Source organism: Onychostruthus taczanowskii, unplaced genomic scaffold, assembly GCF_017590055.1.
Source record: "Onychostruthus taczanowskii isolate IOZ18803 unplaced genomic scaffold, ASM1759005v1 scaffold28, whole genome shotgun sequence".
NCBI classification, from domain to species: Eukaryota; Metazoa; Chordata; class Aves; order Passeriformes; family Passeridae; genus Onychostruthus; species Onychostruthus taczanowskii.
In genome coordinates, this window is record NW_024500128.1 from 1,117,329 (window position 1) to 1,136,409 (window position 19,081).

Consider the following 19,081-nt stretch of genomic DNA (forward strand, 5'->3'; position numbering starts at 1 on the left):
ATTTTCGAATGAGAAGGTGGAACCAGAGAGAAAAAGCAGAGGTTTTATTCTATATTTCATTAAAGTTATAACCACCTGACAATGATCAAAGAGAGATGCAGTTTTTGTTCTTTGCAGGGAAAGAGATTTGAAAGTGGAAGGGCATGTTTCCTTCATGGGGTGAAAAAAAAAAAAAAAAATTCAGCCAACAGACTCATTTCCTTCAGTTTTCCAGAAATGCAGATGTTTTCTCATAATTCTGTTAGTGATGCAGTGTCTAGACTTCTCAGATGGTTTCAAAGATTAAAAAAAAAAAAAAAAAGAGCAGAAACAAACCCTGGCATTAATTCATTAATTCTGGGAATCCTGAAAAGCTAAGTCATTATCACTGTACTATATCTCATGCAGTGATATGAAACCACAAATAGTCATTGAAGACCAGGTTTTGGAATCCTTGCTTATTTCAGATACACGGTTTAGCATTTGCTTATGTTAGACATCCAGTTTAATCTCTCTTTAGCAGGCTGTGGTGGTTGGTGGAAAAGCTTACCAGCATAGTCTGGTACAAGGCTTCTGCATTTTGGCTCTCACCTCGAGTGAAAAGGCTCCATGTCTTCTCAGGAACATGAAGGCTGATGATAGAAGGAAAGAGATGTTTAATTCTTGCAACAGATAGATACTGACATAAACCAAAGCAAAACAAGAAAAAAAGCATTTGCACATGGAATGTATAAAAGGCTTCTTAAACATTTTTTCCTCGCTCATTGCCATTTGTCCTTAGCAAGTCTATTGATTCTGAGTGTTTGAGGTTTCCAGATTTACTGCAACACCTCTGTTGCTATCTCATTTTGTAAGTTCTTTTTTGTTTTCTTTATACCAGGAAAGTTATTCAACATTAATCAGATCATTAACTGCTGTCACGCTCTAAAATCCCACAGTACTCATAGTGACCAAGAGAGCTAATGTATCTGCAGCAGCCTCTGTCTAATCACAGCTGTGTTATTTTATAGGCAACTCAATCTATAAATAGAACTGAACTTTAGGGTGGTTTCTTATACATTCTCTTAATGATGGCCTTCAGAATCTAAACAGAGTGTGCAGCCAAACTCTTCTGGTGATGTAAATGAAATAGTTTGGTCTTGCAAGAGGCACTCTTTCAGGCAGCATCTCAGCTGAAATTGAGTAACTGATGGCCACGTAACTAGTGTAAGGCGTGTTTGCTGTGTACCTCAGCTGTTAGGCAAATGTCTGACTCTGCATTAACCTGAGCCTGAGAAAAGCAGGCTAAGAGCTTATTAGGGCAGATGAATTAATGGACATTACCTGTGCCACAGTCTCAGTGTAAAAGTTCCTGCAAATTCCCTGCAGGTGACTCAGCTCCACCTTTGATGGGTAAATCCTATTATCCTGCTGCAGCATGCTCCCTCACTCTGCTGGGTACAGGCAGCTGCCTTCCTCCTGTTTTTTATTTCCCAGTGTCTGTCACCTTTATGGGTTTGGTGTTTGCTGCAGGCTTAACACGATCCTTGCTGGAGCCAGGCTGGGACACCCTGCTGTTTGCAGATCTCGAAGAAGTGATGTTGCTCTCTGAATTAAACATGATCCTTCTTGAGGGATCTCCTTTTGTCCCCTCAACCCACCTCCTCATTTGTTGCCTCCTGGCATTTAACTCTTTGTAGTCACAGAGGGCAGTATCTGAAAGAACAGAGGTGTAACTGTACATCAACACTCTTGTTTTCTAGCTCTATTTTTTCCACACATTTAAGTAGTTCCAAAATGGTTAAAAACAAAAACCCCATTGGAAAAGACATGAGTCGAATTCTTAATGTAGAATATAGACTAAATTGGTGCCTGATCAGTGCAGTCTGAATTAAGCAGTTGGGCATCATAAAGCATGAATCATATTATAACACTGCACATCTTCAGTGCTGAGAACATTCATTCTCTGTACTGTATGAAGAAAACAATAGTTTGCAAGCAAATTAAGAGCCTGTTGCCACCAGCAATGTAGTCGTTTTCTGTAGTAGAAATTACTGGCTTTTAAAGGATCAGACTGCTGAGAAAAGCTCCCTTATAACTTCCAGAACCATCATCTCTGCCTGTAGAGTCACTATTCGTTTTACTGTCAGAAATGAGCAGCTTCTACTTTTAGACCCACAAAGCCTGTACAGCTGTGGAAGAATGAACAGTGGTTTCCTCTGCCTTGCACATACCTAGTTGAATGACTGATCACATCCCAGCACAAGAATCTTTAATCCTGATGGAAACACATGACAAAGAAAGGATGCATTTGGGTTTTTCAGATTCTCTCATTTCAGTGCTCATAATATTGATATTTAGTGGATTGAGCAGGGTGCTGCTGAGCTGAGCATGTGAGTCATGCTGTCTCTGTTTCGCACATATGTGTGGATAAAGAGCTGTACTGAGTGTGATGCATGGAGAAAATAAATGTCAGCAGTGGCCTTCTGACATAGACACCTTCTTTGTTTGCCATCTGCTTACTTCCAAGTTACATGAGATTCTTGAGGTAGATGGGAAGCCATGTGCAGAGTATGTATATTTACAGGAACTGTAATCCAAATTGAGCTGCAATACAAGAGTCCCTCAGCTCAAGGATGTCCTTAGACTGAATTTTAATCCTGGGTGGTCTTAAACTGAGTAGATATAAAATGTTTAACTTTTCTTTAAATCTCAGAATAATTTCTGAATACCTTTTCCACCTCCTAGCCTGGACTTTATTCACTTTAACAGATCCAGAGCACATTTTTTAATAAAATAGCTAGGTAAAGTGTCTGGGGGACCGAGGAAGAGACACAGATTCCAGTGGGCTCATTTTGTTGCTGAATATGGAAGCTACTGAACAGCAGTGTTCAGGAAGCATTTTGCTAAACAACCAACCATGAATATTCATTACAAGGAATTCAACTCTGGCATTATCCAAACCCATTGTTGTAAGTATCAACACTGACATTGTGCCTTAGCACTGTGTAATCTTTATTTATCCTGTGAGATCAGAGAATTAGGATTATGTAGCTCACAAAAGAAAGAAATACGTGTAAACTTGCTTGAGCTAGTGTCAGTTATAAAAAAAAAATTAATCTGTCTCCTTTTTCATTACACTGTTAGTAAGCAAACTAAGCTAAAGCAGCTTCTCAGCACTACTTCCCATGGTAGAAACTGATCCAGCAGGGCAGACTCCTCCGAATTCATGTGGTCTCAGCTGGGACTCCCTTGTGCTGCATGTGAGAGGACTTCAGACACCAATTATGTGTCTCTGAGAACAAATTTGTAGTTGTCCTTTATAGGTTGGTAAAGATTTTTACAGAAGCCTTAATGAACCCTTCAGTGAGACCCTGAAGACAGAGAACCAGTTCCAACCCCCATAACGTGTTTAATTGTTGACCCAATAACTCTTGCCCAAAATGGTGAGCGTATCTTTACATTTGTAAAGAGGAAGGCATTACATATGTTTGGACATTCCACTGAAGGGTACAATATGTATACCTGTGATACAGATCACTGCTGCTGTGTGATCTAGGGCCATTTATAAAGCACCAGTATTCTGTAGCACTGAGCCTTGGCTAAATTCTCCTGGGACGAAAATCTTTGCCACAAGTACTATGACTTCGTTTGTGCCATTGGTAGAACTAATTTGGCTGACAATGTTTTTCTTTTTAATTGTAGAACTCTAAAGGGTTTGTCAGAAAAATTGAACCACCATTAGTACAGACATTTAGACACGCAGAATGTTATATGCAGGGGAGAAATCACTCTCCTATAGTTCTCTAGGGAGTCTGACAAGTAACTGGATAGCTTTGGTCTCCAGTGCTGTTTGGCTGAATTCAGTTAAAACTTCTGCAAAAAAAAATTAAACCAGGAGGTGTGAGTATCTAAAAAGACCAGGGCAAGCAGGCTTTAGCCAGGGCCACCAGTGACACTCAAGGCAACAGTACAGTTTTGCCTAGAGATTCTCTGGCAGTGAAAGAAGCAACATGAAGGAGGCTGGAAACTAAGATCAGGATCTGCCTCAAGAGATAAAAAATAATAGAATAAGAAACTGCACAACTACTGAGAGCAGTGCTTTTAGAGTCAGCAAAGACATCAGTTAATTCCCAGACAGTTTCTATTGTTGTGCTACAGAACACAGTGCCAAAGGATTTTGCAAAAATGGAGTGATTTGAATTAAAAGGCAGTTGAGTAATTTATTGTTTGTATATTAAGTCACATGGATTTGTGTGTAAGGTAGGGGATGGCAGACAACTGCATCGTATAAGAGTCTGAATGTTGTTCTTCTGCCAGGTTCAAGGAAGAAAACAGAGGAAGTTCAAGTTGAATGATACCACTTTATTATTTAAATTAACATTTTCAGATAAACTCTCTATATATTTGTACAAGTGAAGCCAGACTGCATGGATGTTTAGAACCCTTGCAGGTCTTTGCAGAACTCTAAGAATGCATGCTTCAGGTTAATGTTAAATATTGGCACATTTAGAGCAATGCTATACAACAGATCTCTTCCCAAAATGTGAGGGCATGTTGCAAGGCAGAATGAAAGGAGCAGAAGGAGCTCTGCAACACCCCACTGTAGCATTCTCATTATTTCTTAATCTGTGAGGTAGGAGAACAGCCCAACTCCACCGAGTACAGTAGGGAGAGTTGGCCTAATGCTTTTGGGGGCTTAGCCTTCATAAAAAATCACTACTGAATTCAATTCTCTTCCTGAAGAACAAGGAAAAAGAGACGCAGGAAAACATGGCCTGATATAGGCACACAGTTCCTGTCTCTTTGCTCAAGTTCAGGAAAACACTGTGAATTTGGGGGGAAATACTGTGATGGTTCTCAACACCATATGCTGCTCATATTGCAAGTATACTTTCTATGCCACACACAATCCTCACTTAGTTTTTTTAATAGAAAACAATTTCACTTAAATACTTTTTATTTTCTGCTACTTGAAAGAATATTTCAGAATTTAACTGTGAGATTCTTACATATGCTGTTGTCATTCCCTTAGGCATTTCTCCAGCATTGCTGCAGTCTTCACCCCACTTTGCAATTTCACAATGCATATTTGTGACAGGCATATCAAACCATCCAGTTAGTTTAGAATTGAGGTGGGAGAGTGCTTTAAATGTAAATTTTACTATAAACAGCGGAATAAAATCTTGCAAGCACTTCCTAGCTCTGCCAGGAAGCAAAGCTATATTTAACTCATTTTAAAATTCATCAAATACATTGTGGGCTGATTCAGATCTTTGGTGTGTCTTTGAAGATAACATGTAGTGGAAGTGTCATACCGTCAGTTGGGGGACTGAGCACATTCTGAGATTCTTGTCAGTGAAGACATGTAGTTAGGACTGGATTGTAGAAAGAAAAGTACATATAGATCTAAGGACTTAATACTTTATTTGAAAATTTGAACAATGACTGTCACATTCAGTTGAAGAGGTTTTTGAAAAGTGCTGTATGGAACGAAATCAGTGCCATAGCAATGACAAAATTCACATGCATACGTGAATTTTAAAAAAGATTGTCTTGTAGTACTTGAGAGAGACCATGTTTCAGAGAAGCTAATAAAAACTGTTGCTATAATAATTTGCAGAAGTTTCAAAATGCATAGGAAAGATCCCTGGATAGTAAAAATAAGCCATAAGAATTTATATAAGGTACCTGTGTACAAAAGGAGAAACTCCAGATGGATCTTGCCCTTGCTTTATTTCTCCTGTCTCGGATTGCACCTATCTGCAGCTTTGTACTTCTGTAAACCCAACTGCTGCTGTTGATGGGGTTAAATATAGATTGGAATAAACCTCTCATATTTCATGCTTCATATTTTGTAGGTGTCATTAGATAAGGTCAATAAGACTCCAAAAGATTGTTTAAACTGCTTTGTATCTGTAACCACTTTTGTATACACATATATGCATGCTGCTATCGTGTCTCCACCGAGTTTTTTGTAAGTATAAATGGGAGTCTCTCAATTTTAGAGAACAATATGCCTCTGTCAGTGAGATGTTTACTATTCAGATATGACCTCAGTTTGAAGCTGAAGATTATGACTTTTTATATTTGGGTAAGTTGTACTATTACCTAAAGTCCTTACTTAAAAGAAATAATGTGCTATACTCTTACTAAAAGCTCTGAATGGGAAATTGAAATTGTATCATTCTTCTAACATGCATCTTAATTGTGATTTTCTACTGTTTATTTCCTTATGATTTGTTCTAGTACATGACTGCTGCTGCACCTATGCAAGGGACCTACATTCCCCAGTACACTCCTGTGCCTCCAACAGCTGTCCCTATTGAAGTAAGTTTATCTCCATCCATTAGAGTGAAGGGGGAACAGAACTCTTATTTATTATGTCTTCTTGCACCTGTTGTTTGAAAGGGGCCTAAAGGTTCTTTATGGAGTGGTGGCTGGAAGCTTTCAGCTTTTTAAATGAGGACTGCACATCTCTTTCTCTTTTTGTTTTCTTTCTTTCCTTTTCTTTCTCTTTTCTAACCCCTCTTTTTTATTTTTTAAGTTATTTGCAAGGGCTCTTGTTTTGCATTTGTTTTGTTGTACAGCAGGACACGGAATAAAAGCATCAGTGATTATGACTATTTTTTCCCCATGTACTTGGGAGGGAGATGGGAAGAGACAGGAAAACAAACCCAGCAGGCAGACCACGAAACCAAAAGAGATTTCAAGAAGAGAAGATTGCAAGAGGGTTTGATGCTGTCCTTAGCAAGCATAGGTAATTGCTGAAACATTTAGCCACCAGAAAAAGTGATTGAGCAATGGAAACCTTCCTCTTGTATATACAGACGTGGAGGATGCTGCACTGACTGAGTGCTTTTCATCCTTGAGGAAGGATTCGCTCCCTCCCTCCTTGGGGCTGAGTCATGCTGATGACAGTCTAATGAGTAAGTATTTACTCAACCCTGTAGACCACAAGCTGCTGGGAGAGCGTCAGCTTGGCCTCCACTTCTGTGAAGCTTCATAAGGGCAGCTGAGCACAGCGAGAGGAGGGAGCCTTGGCATCCTCTTCCCTGTGTGTTTCTCTTTGGCACTACCCTCTTTTATTAACAACTTCTGCCCTACTCTGGGGTAAGGCAAGGAGTGCCAGGGTCTCTGTATTTCTGTCTTCATCTGTGTGCACTTTGGATTTTGTGCTACTACTACTCTGTGCTTTGAGGATGTGAGTTAGTGGTACTGCTGGCATGGCTTCATGGCCAGCAGTCAAGTGGGCTTATCCTGTTTTCTCCTAGTTCTTTGCAATTATTCCCAGATAAGGTCCCACAGGAAGGGCTACTGCTGTTCTGTTGTACTGAGCTGGTTATGTTTCAGTCTTTTTTGCCTTGGTATAATTTTGCCTTAAACCTCATTTGTTTGCAAATGCACTGTGAGTGCCTCTTTTCAATTGCCATTCTTAAGCCTAAATCAGGCAGATACAAATCTGAATTAAAAGGAGATGGTGGGATAGAGAGTGGTTCATATCATGGGGTTTGCAGCACACCTTGTTGACCTGTCCAAACAAGAATTAAGGTTAATTTAAGTTACGTGTCAAGACCTCCTCCCCATCACTTGCTAATATATTCATGCCTTCTAAAGTAATTCAATGTCATAATGATCTACTATAATAATCAAAATATTATCTGAACCTATAGCCTGTTTTTCTCTTATCCAGTGATGATGATTATTGTTAATGTTTATCTGTATTCATGTAGCATCATGAACCAGGACCCTACCATGCTGGATGCTCCACAAGCAGAGACCAAAAAATACAGTCTCTGCCCCAGAGAGCTTACAATCTCAAGATGAGATGGACAAAAGGAGAAGGATAAAGACAAGGAAGTAGACAGAAAAAGATAATACTGGCAGTCTGCTAAGCAATAGATACAAAGAATTTCTGAAAAACGAAACCGATATTTTAACAGATGCTTTAAAATAAACTACCTGTTGTTTACACGGGGCTCGAATAAAAACAAAGCAAGTGCTTTGTGCTCCCTCTTCTGGCTCTGTTGTGTGCAAGAGAGTAATAAAGCATGTTCCCTGAAGATACTTGCTACTCATGAGACCAACACCAAGCATGAGAGTAGAGAAAAGAAAATGTATCTTGCTTTGAAAGCATGCAAAAAACTTAAACCAAGTTCAGACTGTCTAAATAGGGTAAGAAATTGTGCGTAATGTTACATTTATGAATATAATCTTTCATGTGTTTACTTATCTACTTTTTGCTTATCTACTTTATTTATATTTACATATAAATAAAACAAAACTTCATTGGAGCTTTGACTTAACAGATTAAATTCTTTAATGTAAGGCAAATTTATTTTCAAAGGGAACATGCATAGAGACAGTGTGTAGAAGAGGGCAGCATTCTTCTAATGTGACTCAAATTCTTTTGGACGTGTAGTAAAGTGGAAAGAGGTGGGCCTAGATTCTGCCTTTATTTCATTTTAAATCAAACAAAATAAATGTGAAATCACTGTGAAGTTGGGGTAGGTAAGTAAAAATTAGAAGAGACTTATATACATTTTGAAAAAAACGAGAAGTAAAACCCAGAATCCACCAAAATCAGATTTGCCTCTAGCTTTGAATGGGCAGGGAACTGCCCTCAAAGAGGAAGGTATTTCTCACTGCAACCTGTGAGAGCAAAGTATTACTGGTAGGCTGAGGAAGCTTCTTGCTGCTGAATTAGCTTTTTAAAACTGGTGGAGTTTGTTGTGTTAGCATGTGATTCTGCTACCTCAAACTCCCTCTCTCTCTAGAGGAAGGTGTGAACGGTGAGCTGGTGCTGAGCTCTTGTTCATAATTCACTGCCGTGAGCCAAATTAGTAAGTTTTTCATGTTCTCATTTGACTCCCTAGGGTGTTGTTGCTGATGCTTCTCCACAGACAGTAGCATCTTCATCACAGGAAGCCAGTGGTCAACAGCAACAGATGACAGTGGAAACATCCAGTGAACATGCACCTGCATATTCTTACCAACAGTCTAAGTAAGTAGGCATAGGCTGTGGAGTCAGAGGGGTTTGCTTCTTGATTATAGCAGGCCAAATTTGACTCTTTCTTTCAGATATGTAAATTCTGAATAGCTTCGTTAAGTTCTGATGAATTCTGGATATATAGCACTGTAATTAGCAAAAGGTTTTGGCTGACTGCTGTAATTTGGCAAAATGTCCTTGAGCTCCTGCCCACAGTGATATGCTCTCTAACTGTCTGCTGCTTTTCTGGACTCAGAAGGATCTCAACAACTGTGTTAACAATCATCATGCTGGGCTAAAGCAGCATCTGGCATCAGAGGTTAAAAAGGGCTTAAATTTTGCAGTGGTGAAAATATTGGCACAGCGCACATTGGCACACATAAAGGTTTCTGTCTGAAAGTGTAGTTAGTGAAGCAGGATAAATTACCCCAAGTTGGTATTTGTGATTGTGCAAAACTGCCATGCAAATATGGAGTAGGCAGAACCTGGAGATGGAAGAAGAGGGATAAGAAGGAGGTGGGTAGAAACACAGTTCAATCTGTCTCCATTCTTCTGCTCCCTTTGTTTACTTCCCACAGAACACCTTGGAAAGTTCAAACTTTATAAACTGACAGCTGTATTTACAACTTCTAAAGAGTCCCTTCATCTTCAGAATAATCTCTTCAAACACAACTTCTCTTTGCTACAATAAAAATCTTCACAAAGGGAAGGTTACATATTGACAGGATACTCACTGGGACTGATAAATGTTGGACAGATTCTAGGAAGAAGCACAAATCCAGTCTTTCATTAATACATTTATACTGAACACCAGCATCACTTTGAAAATAGAATTATACATGTTTTATCTTGGGGAAGAAAATAGAGAAATAACCAGACAAGAAATACAATAGATATGTACAATGCATCATGACTCTGTACTTACAAAGGCATTAGATAGGAGCTGGTATAGAAAAGATTAGAATTATAACAATTTGTCAATTGCTGTACTTCATTTTTGACCTCTGGAAGTGAAAGATGCATTTGTTTGTGAACCATATGAGTGTCAAATGGTTTCAGATTTATGTGGGTTTGACCACCATAAGACAGAAGTCTATTTTTTGTCACGCTTATATCTGCCTGTATGTACATATTGCAAAAACAATCAATCACAAGCTACCCAATTGGAGACACAGACTATGTATGCTTATCCTTTCTAGCTGCCAGTCTCTCTAGCACCTATAAATAAATGATTGCAAAATACTTACAGAATATAAAAGGCAAAGAGAGAAATATGTGTCTGTACCCACCTGTTGACTTGTTTTAATGAGTGTGTTCTGTAGCATTTGGATCTGATGATTTCTGTGTCTCAGTTCCCTTCCTCTTACATCTCAAAGAAAAAGGACTTAGGTGTAGAAGCCCTCATAAGGTAGCTGTGAGCTGCAGATTCTGGCATTTTTCCAACATAGGAGGAAACTACATTGCAATTCTTTATTGAAATGGATGCTGTGTTTCTTGCTCATGTGGTGAATTCCCTGAAAATGAGATCCCTCATCTTTCCTTGTCAGCTACAGCCTTTCTGCGGCTATGAATATACTTGTAATGGCACTGGCATTTATATTCAGAGGACTTTCTTTCTTTTTTAATCAGACAGGCAGATCCACCACAGATTTTTTTATTATGCTTATTTCTGTATTTTTTTTAGTCTGAAATTGGCCCTCTATTTATATCTGCCAGTTGCAGGCAGAAATGCAGTGTGGGAAGCTGTAGAAACAAACCAAAATATACACAATCTCTGAATTTAAAAAATAACTTCTGACAAAATATTCCAGTAACCGTTCATATAAAACCAAGTCAATTTTTTTAATAATTAAAATATTATTTTATTACTCTGCTTTTCAAAGGGCACATTTATTAATAACAAATATCATGCTAGATATGAAATGGTGATTGTCAACATGAGATATAAGAAAGTAATTAACATGACTGGACAATGATTTTGTCAGATATAGGCAAAGGAACAGGCAGACTATATAAATTTTTTTCATGGGAGCTGATCGGTCAGGAGAAAAGTTATAATGGTATATTTGCTTACATTTATTTTTTTTGCAACAATCATGAAATTGCAGGCAACGAAGGAGAGAAAATGTACTAAGAATGAACTGGGTGGTATAAGGACTCTGTACTCTCTTTGTAAGTAAAAATAAACCATGAAACTTGGAATTTAAATTCCACTTTCTAATCAGCATACGTGTTCTTTTATTTAATATGCTGAATGCTGTACTTGAGGATGCCACCCACAGAGTTCAGAAATGGTAACTTCATGGCAAAAACCTGGCTACATATTGTGTAGATAAAAAAAGCCCTTGATTCTGAGCAGAGGAATCTACTTTATGAGGAAATCACCTTAATTATTTTAGACCCTATTCCATTTTTTCCTTGTAAATATTTAATTTTGCACATAAAAGCATGAAGACTATGAAGTGGAGATCAATGGATATCCTTGCCCCCAAAAAGCATACTCTCTTACCTTCAAGCAAAACTCTGCTGGACAACATAGTCTGATTTTAAATGTGGAAAGAATTAGGTTTTTTCTGGAGCCTTTTGTAGGTAAACTCAATGCCAGGTTAGATTAGAAGGTGTGTGCTGTGTTGGTGATATTGGACTTTCACATGTATGACAGCACGTTGACCCATAGGGGCAGTAAAAGCTCTGGAGGTGAGCTTCCAACTTGAATAGTCCAACCAGAAAGTATGCATAGAAAACCTGAAGAAAATACTTAATTGTTGCATTCCATATGAATCTGTCCTTAACTTTCAAAATATTAATTTTCAGGTGTCATGCAATGAAAAATCCCTTTGGCAAATTTAATATTTAAAATTGTAGTTTTGTTTACACTCCCAGACAAAAAGTTCTGTGGCAAATGTTAGGTCATCGACATTCTTCACAATTTAACTCCTAATTTTAAAAATTATTTTAAACTAGGCAAGGCAAATGCATTAATGTTTGCAAAAGGAAAGGTGCTGGACTTTCTTGTGTTGCGCTTTGGTCAGGAAAGGATTTTTTCCATGTAAGCTTTAAAGAGTCTGGGAAAAGCAACAGCTGACCCTTACAGATAGCCCTAGACACAGAACAGAATTTTTATGTAGGTTCTGAGTCTCTCTTAAAGATCTCATACAGTCTTGTTCAAATAATCTAGATGTGACATACCTTTAAGTGACATAAAGCATCAAAAGCATAAAATGAGAGGTATCTTCTGTAGGAAAAAGATTGATAATTTTCCTTATTTTCTGTGCTAAATTTAGAAAGATATGACACTATATGATAAAAAAGTATATTTTTCTAATTAATATTGCCTTGAAGGTTTCTGCTAAGTTAGCCTTACCTGGCTCATTAAGCAGACTGCTCCACAGTGTAATTGTTCTTGCCATCAGAAAATATGTTCTTTCTGGCAAATTGGTTGTATTCTTTCATTGTAATTTTATCTTTCATTTTACTATTAATACCCAAAATAAATAGTGGCACTTATTATTATGAAAATATTCACCCTCTTATTGAATTACCTGTGAAAGATTTACACGGTGTTAAGCCATGTATTCATCTCATTTCAGTGTAGTTAGACTGCCTATTAATGCCTAGCATTCAAAGAGTAAATTCATCTGCTTAGGATGTGTTAATGTCCCCAAAGTAGGAGTTCCCTATTTTTGCCTGACTATTTTCAGCTTAGTGGTGGTATCATATTTAAACAGCTGCAAAGTTAGTTTAGCTTGGATAACTTTTAAAGGGAATTGGATGGAAAAAAAGGAGAGGAGGCTATTTCAAAGTTGTTTTGACTTAATGACCATTTTAATTCAATTGTTTTTACAGACAATAAACAGGACTGAAGAATGTCGGTCTGAAATCTTTGCCTTGAATGGAGAAACTTCACTGAACAAGAAGTTGGCTTCCAGTTTGCACAGGCGTCAAATGAATGATTTTTTTTCTCTACCTTTCCCAACGAAAACAAAACAGTGTTTTTATGTGCTGTGCAAATGGTTCCGTCATGTAGTCTGACAATTTTATTTTTGCTATTTTTTTTTTCAACTAAAGGAAAAACCCAGAGGAAAATGCTGGGTTGACATTTCATCTGGACGAACATTTGAATTCAGAATTTACCTGGAGGTGTAGCTAGATTTATTTTTTTTTTAAACAGAAAAACTGATGATGTCAAGAGGGAGCAAGTTGCGATGAAAACCAATTGTCTTCCTCAAAAATTAAGCTACTCTTTTTCTCTCATTTCCTTTTTCTTCTTGTTTTAATCTAGAGTATTTTTTGGTTTTTTGTTTTTTGGTTTTTTTAAAAGAAATGTTTAGGTAAGGTTTATCTTGAATCTTAATTGCCTTAATTTTAAGGACGTCAAAGGCTCTCAAGGCAAGCTGTCAACGTCTTGTTAGAAAACCCGAGAATGAATTGAAACTGCTCACACCGGTGCTGGTGCAGAAGTTTAATAGACTGAGTTTTTGGGGTGAACAAAAAATAAACTGTACAGTTTAAAAGAAAATGATTTTCTTCTTTCGAAGAAAAGTTGATGATAAAAGGAACTGTGGCAACTGAAAGGATTGGAAAAATGCTGGGACTTTTATGAACTTTGTCTTAAGTGTTGACAGAAAAAAAAATCTAGAAGGCTAAAGCATTTTACAGTAAAGTTATTGAATTGAGAAAAAAACTTGCTGCATTATAGAGAATGCAGGGTTTTTTTCTTGCAGAATGCAGATTTTTTTATTTACAAAGCGTGATCGCTAGCAAAAGCATTAGTGCTTTTTATCTGCAGTCTTTTTTATGAGCTTTAAGAAGTTTTTAGTCCGCTTTGCTTGTCACATTGCAAAAACCTAGCTTAAGAGCATTAAAAAAACTTAAGTAGATAGGAGCTTATGGTCAAAAAAAGTGCAAAAAAAGCAATAGATAGAAGAAATTGTTGACAATTTCTGTAGTCTTTCCTAGTTGTGAACAAATGCAGCCTATGGATGGCCTATTTTATACCAAAGATGAAGTGACACCCTAACGCAGTCCAGAAGATAGAGGGTTTTTTTTCTTTTTTTTTTATCTTTATTTGACCTACATGGCCGGACCAGTTCTTACTTTCTTGTTTGTTTAAACTATCTTCCACTGGTGTTTTACATACTGCATATGTTTATAGTGGAAATTTCAGAATAGTTGGTATCAGAAGCTTTCCAGGTTTTTGATGATATGCTTTGGAGAACATTCCAAGGCAAGGGGGATTGGGTTACCAACTAATCTGTCCAGGCAGGCTTTAATTTTGGGGAGTTTTTCTCTTTAATTACCTGATCTTTGGTATTTCTACTGAAACAACAGTCTTCCTTCTGAATTCTAACACACCAATTCATTCTTCACCTCAGTCTTTGTCATCGTCCAGCATGCATAGCCACCTTAATTGTGCATTTATTTCTCAGTGTTGCATTTGAGTTGCCAAGTAGATATAAGAGAAAACAAACTTGATATTTGTTCTCATTTTAGCTTTCCCATACAAGCAGAAATTTTGAAAATTATGTCGTATTGTCATGCAGGCAGGAAGTTAAAAATTGTTCTTCTCTGCTATGATTTCTGTTGTCTTAATATGTTGGCTGACAATCACTAATTAGTATGATCAGGCAAAAAAAAAACCAAAAAACAAAAAACAAAAACCAACCATTAAATTTAATCCACCAAAACCTGTTTTAGGAATGACAATTGTTTTCCATACAGAAATCTTGATTATGGCCCTTACTTTTTCCAAACAGACAAATGAAAAAGGTGAGAAGGAAGTCAAAAGATTATTTTTTTCCTTAAGGAGGCAGAAGTGAAGCAGCATTTCCATATATACATACATACACACATATCTATGTGTAAATATTAAACCAAACATTTTTAAACTTTCCTCCACCCAGAAGAGAGGGGAAGGCTCATGACATTTGCTGTGGTGGATTAGAGACAGGGTATCCATTAAAAATAAGGAAAATGAAAACGTGTGTATTGGATCAATCTGATTCAGCTGCCCAATCTTAAAAAGAGGTCTGTGTTTCCCTAACCTGACTTTTTTTGGGGAAAAGAACACAATTATTTTTTTAAATTGATAAAACAAGATCGTATTTTTTAACATAATGGGAGGGGGGGAGGGGTTTCCCAAGTAAATGCTGCTAGGTATGCAACATAGAAAAGAGAGAAATGGGAGTTCACATGGTTCTTCACCATAGGAAGAGGGCCTGATTTTCAGAAGTGATAAAACTTCTGCTTTCTTCAGAGTAGTTGTTGGTATTCAACACTTCTGAAAACCAGATGATGCCAAAGTAAAAGAACAACATCATCCACAACATGTTGTTAATTCAGAAACAAACCCCAAACCTCTCTTTCTGTTTCATGTGCTGTCTCATTACTTGTTGCTTTTTGAGAGGGGCACTTGAATTTTGTCCTTGGATAAAGGTTCCCTCTTTCTTTAGAAGGCATATGAGGGGAAAAAATCAATCTAGCCTTATTTTCTTCCTTTCTACACATACTCTCTTTCTGTCTCTCTCTGAATTATTTATACAAATGGAGATAACCCCAGGCACAAGTCAGTTAAATATGAAATAAAGACATTTGTTTCTCTGTTAGTTCTAATGTGACACACAAAAAGTCTCATTTACTATCAACAATGAGGCTACAAGGTAGCTACCATGTGGCTGATGAATATGCTGAGGTACCTTCTTGTTTCTATTCAGAACTCTGCTGCTTTATTTATACATTCAGAAACATTTTTCTTATTTTTTTCAGCGAAGTTTAACAATCTCAGTGTTTTTTATTAAGCCAGGCAGGCAACATGATATCACAGTGCCTGTGACTTCAAAGTGTTTCAAGTGCATTCTGTATTAGAATTGTTCCCTTTCTTTTCCATGCTATAATGTTCAATAGTGTTTGAAATCAAAAGAAACAAAGCAAAGAATGAGAGGAAGAAGAAGAGGAAAGAAACTGGACCCCTTAAATACAATTCATCATCTTACCGATCCCAAAAAACCCAGTGAACTGGTACTTGAAATCTATGAATTGTAAACACTGTGAGCCTTGATTATAAACAGTCATAGATCATAAGGTAAGAAAAAAGCTTATTTGGAACTTACAAAATGCCCAGAAAGTCATAACTCAGTTCTAAAAGTTAAAAATTAGATAAAAGTGAACAGTGAAATAGCAGCACACTTGCTGCATGGGTGTTGTCACTTGGTGGCCTCTGAAATCTTAAACTGGTTTTCTTTATGTTTGTTCTGGCTAATATGGTTTTTTGAAGGTTTGTAGATGTGCTCTGTTTAGTTTCTGGTTTCCAGTTTTTTTTTTTTTAAGACCTGAATTTGTAAAGTCAATATCTTTGTCTGTCTCGCCAAATTAGCTTTAAATATCAGGAGGGTTCCTGAAAGATTGCAGAAGCAACTCTAGATGTCTAAGGCAATGGTGCCTGGCCCAGAGGTCTAGAAGTAATATCAAATCCATAAACTGAACTGCGTACGTACTTTCCATCACACCTGAATTCTTGTAAATAATCAAATCTGGATGTTCAGGTTTGGTAATTTTCTTTTTACCTTAAAAGATAAATACAAATGGGGTGTCAAAAGATAAATACAAAAGGGGTGTCAGAAAGCTATGAATTATGGCTAGAAAACTCTGAATACCTGGGCTCGTCAATTAACATTGAGGAAACAAAAAAAAAAAAAAAAAAAAAAAAAAGACACAGTGGAACTGAAGAGAGTATTATATTTGCAGGTGCTGACCCAAGTGTAGATCAGGGCACTGAAAAAAATCTCACCGTTCCCACTGAGATTGCAGAGGGACTCTTCTTCCTATCTGGCTCTACTGCTGGTTTTGTAAGCACTTTTCACCTGTGACAGTCAGGCCTCAAGTTGTGAATGTCCTCTTATTGCCTTCTGGTGAAACAGACTCTTGAAATGTCCTTAGCCTGTGCTTACTTGTGTAGTTCTGTTTACCAAGAGACTGCCTTGGTTGTGTTGGTCAAGAAATCCACTGTAATGCAAAATGAGGCATATCTGAGAGCAATTGCATCACATTGTATCATCTTCTGCTATGGATGCATGCCCAAACGTGGAAGATAAAGGCTGGTCATTAGAGAAGTGAGGGCTTAAACTTTCAACGGGCAATTGGACTGTAGCATTCAAATGGATTTTTACTCGAGTAAAAATCAAATGGAGGGTATTATTTATGTTTGTATGTGTACCAAAACTCAGCAAATTTGAGGAAGCCTGCATTGTAATAAAGTTTATTTTTAATATGTCATAGTATTTGGATCTATATTATGTTGTTTATGGTACTGAAGATTGAGACTGATCCTAAGTGTTTAAAAAATTGCCATGCTTCATGGTTTTAAGCTTGATGGTGCTCCTCATGCCACTTCATTTTAATGCTGAGGTTGTCATGAGCAAAACAGGTTTAGGCAGACTCACTTAACTCCACCTATAGCAAGAGTCATGCTAAAGAGTGATAATGTGCTTAAAGTAATGAATCAATCCATTTTTAGTAATGAGACCAAATGTGGTAGTTGAAGATAGTAATGTTTGATACACGCGTGGTCAACATTTCCTTTCAAAACTTTATTTAACATGAAATTGGTCTGGATATAAAAGAAGTGCCCTAGGGTAGGGGATTTTCCTGGTCTTTCTGGGTAGCCCACATGAACCAAGAAAACAGTCACGGTGTGATGGAAATGCAAAACAGAAAACAACAAAACTGGTGACATTTGGTGCATTAGCCTTTTCTGTTTAATGACAATTGACTCTAATAACGAGGATTCCTTTCATTTCTAATACACACACACAGAGTCATGCACGCACACGTTCTCAGAAGGAGGGCTGAGTGAGCAGCAGACTTCTCCTCCCCTTCAGTGGAGCAGATTTCTAAAATCTCAGCAAGCAGCAAAGATGCAGAGAAAGGAGAGTTATTTTCCTCTCAAAAAGAGCACCAACTTTTTCTATCTTGCTCCTGTCACCAAAATAGGCTAGAGCTCTGTATGTACCCCAGAGATTTATTCACCTTTGTGCCTCAAAGCAGGCAGAAGAGACCCTTTCTTCTCCCCTTTATTAACATGCGCTTTGTTAAAGTTGAACAGAAAATTATGAGAATTAAGCTGTAAAAGAAATGAATCCCAGTGCTGGTTCAGGTTTCCATGATAAGGAAAAATTCTTGTGTTTATTGAAGTTGTTCAGTTCAACTGTTAATTCCCCAACAGTGACAGCTGAGTTCTTTCATCTTAATAAAAATGTGTAATGAAGTGGAAAATGTCAGCCCTTGACAGGTTCACAAATCCATTTTTCCTTGTAGGTCCAAAGCCTGCGAGGTATAAGCACCTTCCAAGATCTGAATCTATTGTGTTTAAAAGAGTATCTGCCCAATGTTAATTTTCTGCCTTTAAGTGTCTTTCTCTTGGATAATAATTTTATGAATTTGGTGAAATTTGCAGTCAGTTATATTTTTAAAAGCCCAAAAATACAGCCTAAAGAAGAGAACATGATGTTTATGTAATTGAAGTATTATTAAATATGATGTATTTCAGATTGGAAGAAAATTCTACTATCTTTTTGAGGCAAAACAATTTTATGTAAAACCAGGAAGTGTACAGAATTCATTTAGGAATTTTTAATTGTTTTCCTTTTTAAAGGAGAATCAATAGATGCTATCTGTAAGAAAAATCAAAGCAGCTTTGAAAGCAGATGAACTTCCTATCAAGAAAACATGCATCACAAAAATGGGTCAGAGGTTCTTTACAGCCCTTAAAGACTTCACTGCAGCCAAAATGTGGAATACAGAACCTCTGTGATACATTAAATTATGAATCTTATTTATATGGGCATCTGTGTGCTGATGTCTCAGAATGTCTCTGAAAGATCTGTACTGCTATGATTTTTTTTTATGTTTTCCATTTGTAACACAGTCCTAAATAGCTGCCATTTTCCCACTCCTGGGGCTTTCTGTAGATCAGTGGATGTTAGGTTTAAACTTCTGTTTTCTTTGATGAAGCTTTCAATAAAAAAATAAAGAAAGAAAAGAGCTGGGTGACTCTGTGTTCTTGTGGCACCTTTCTGGAGAGGCTCCCCAAGGCTGTGACTCTTTGGCTGAGCACAGAGGGAGCAGAAAGGCTTTGCA

The 19,081-nt window shown here is 37.3% G+C and overlaps 1 protein-coding gene across 5 annotated transcripts in view; it reads left to right on the forward strand.

The window, feature by feature from the left end:
• The window catches only part of RBMS3 (RNA binding motif single stranded interacting protein 3), a 443,527-nt gene extending 424,544 nt beyond the window's left edge, over nucleotides 1-18,983 (forward strand). For 3 of the 5 annotated variants that reach the window (XM_041407734.1, XM_041407735.1, XM_041407737.1), the window contains exons 12-14: nucleotides 6,208-6,288; nucleotides 8,835-8,962; nucleotides 12,794-18,983. In XM_041407734.1, the coding sequence (XP_041263668.1) occupies nucleotides 6,208-6,288; nucleotides 8,835-8,962; nucleotides 12,794-12,800 (216 nt within the window). In that variant the 3' untranslated portion in view covers nucleotides 12,801-18,983. Of the gene's footprint in view, nucleotides 1-6,207; nucleotides 6,289-8,834; nucleotides 8,967-12,793 lie in introns of those variants that run through there. The other 2 variants (XM_041407736.1, XM_041407738.1) reach the window with 1 other exon arrangement.
• Nucleotides 18,984-19,081: the final 98 nt, after the last annotated feature.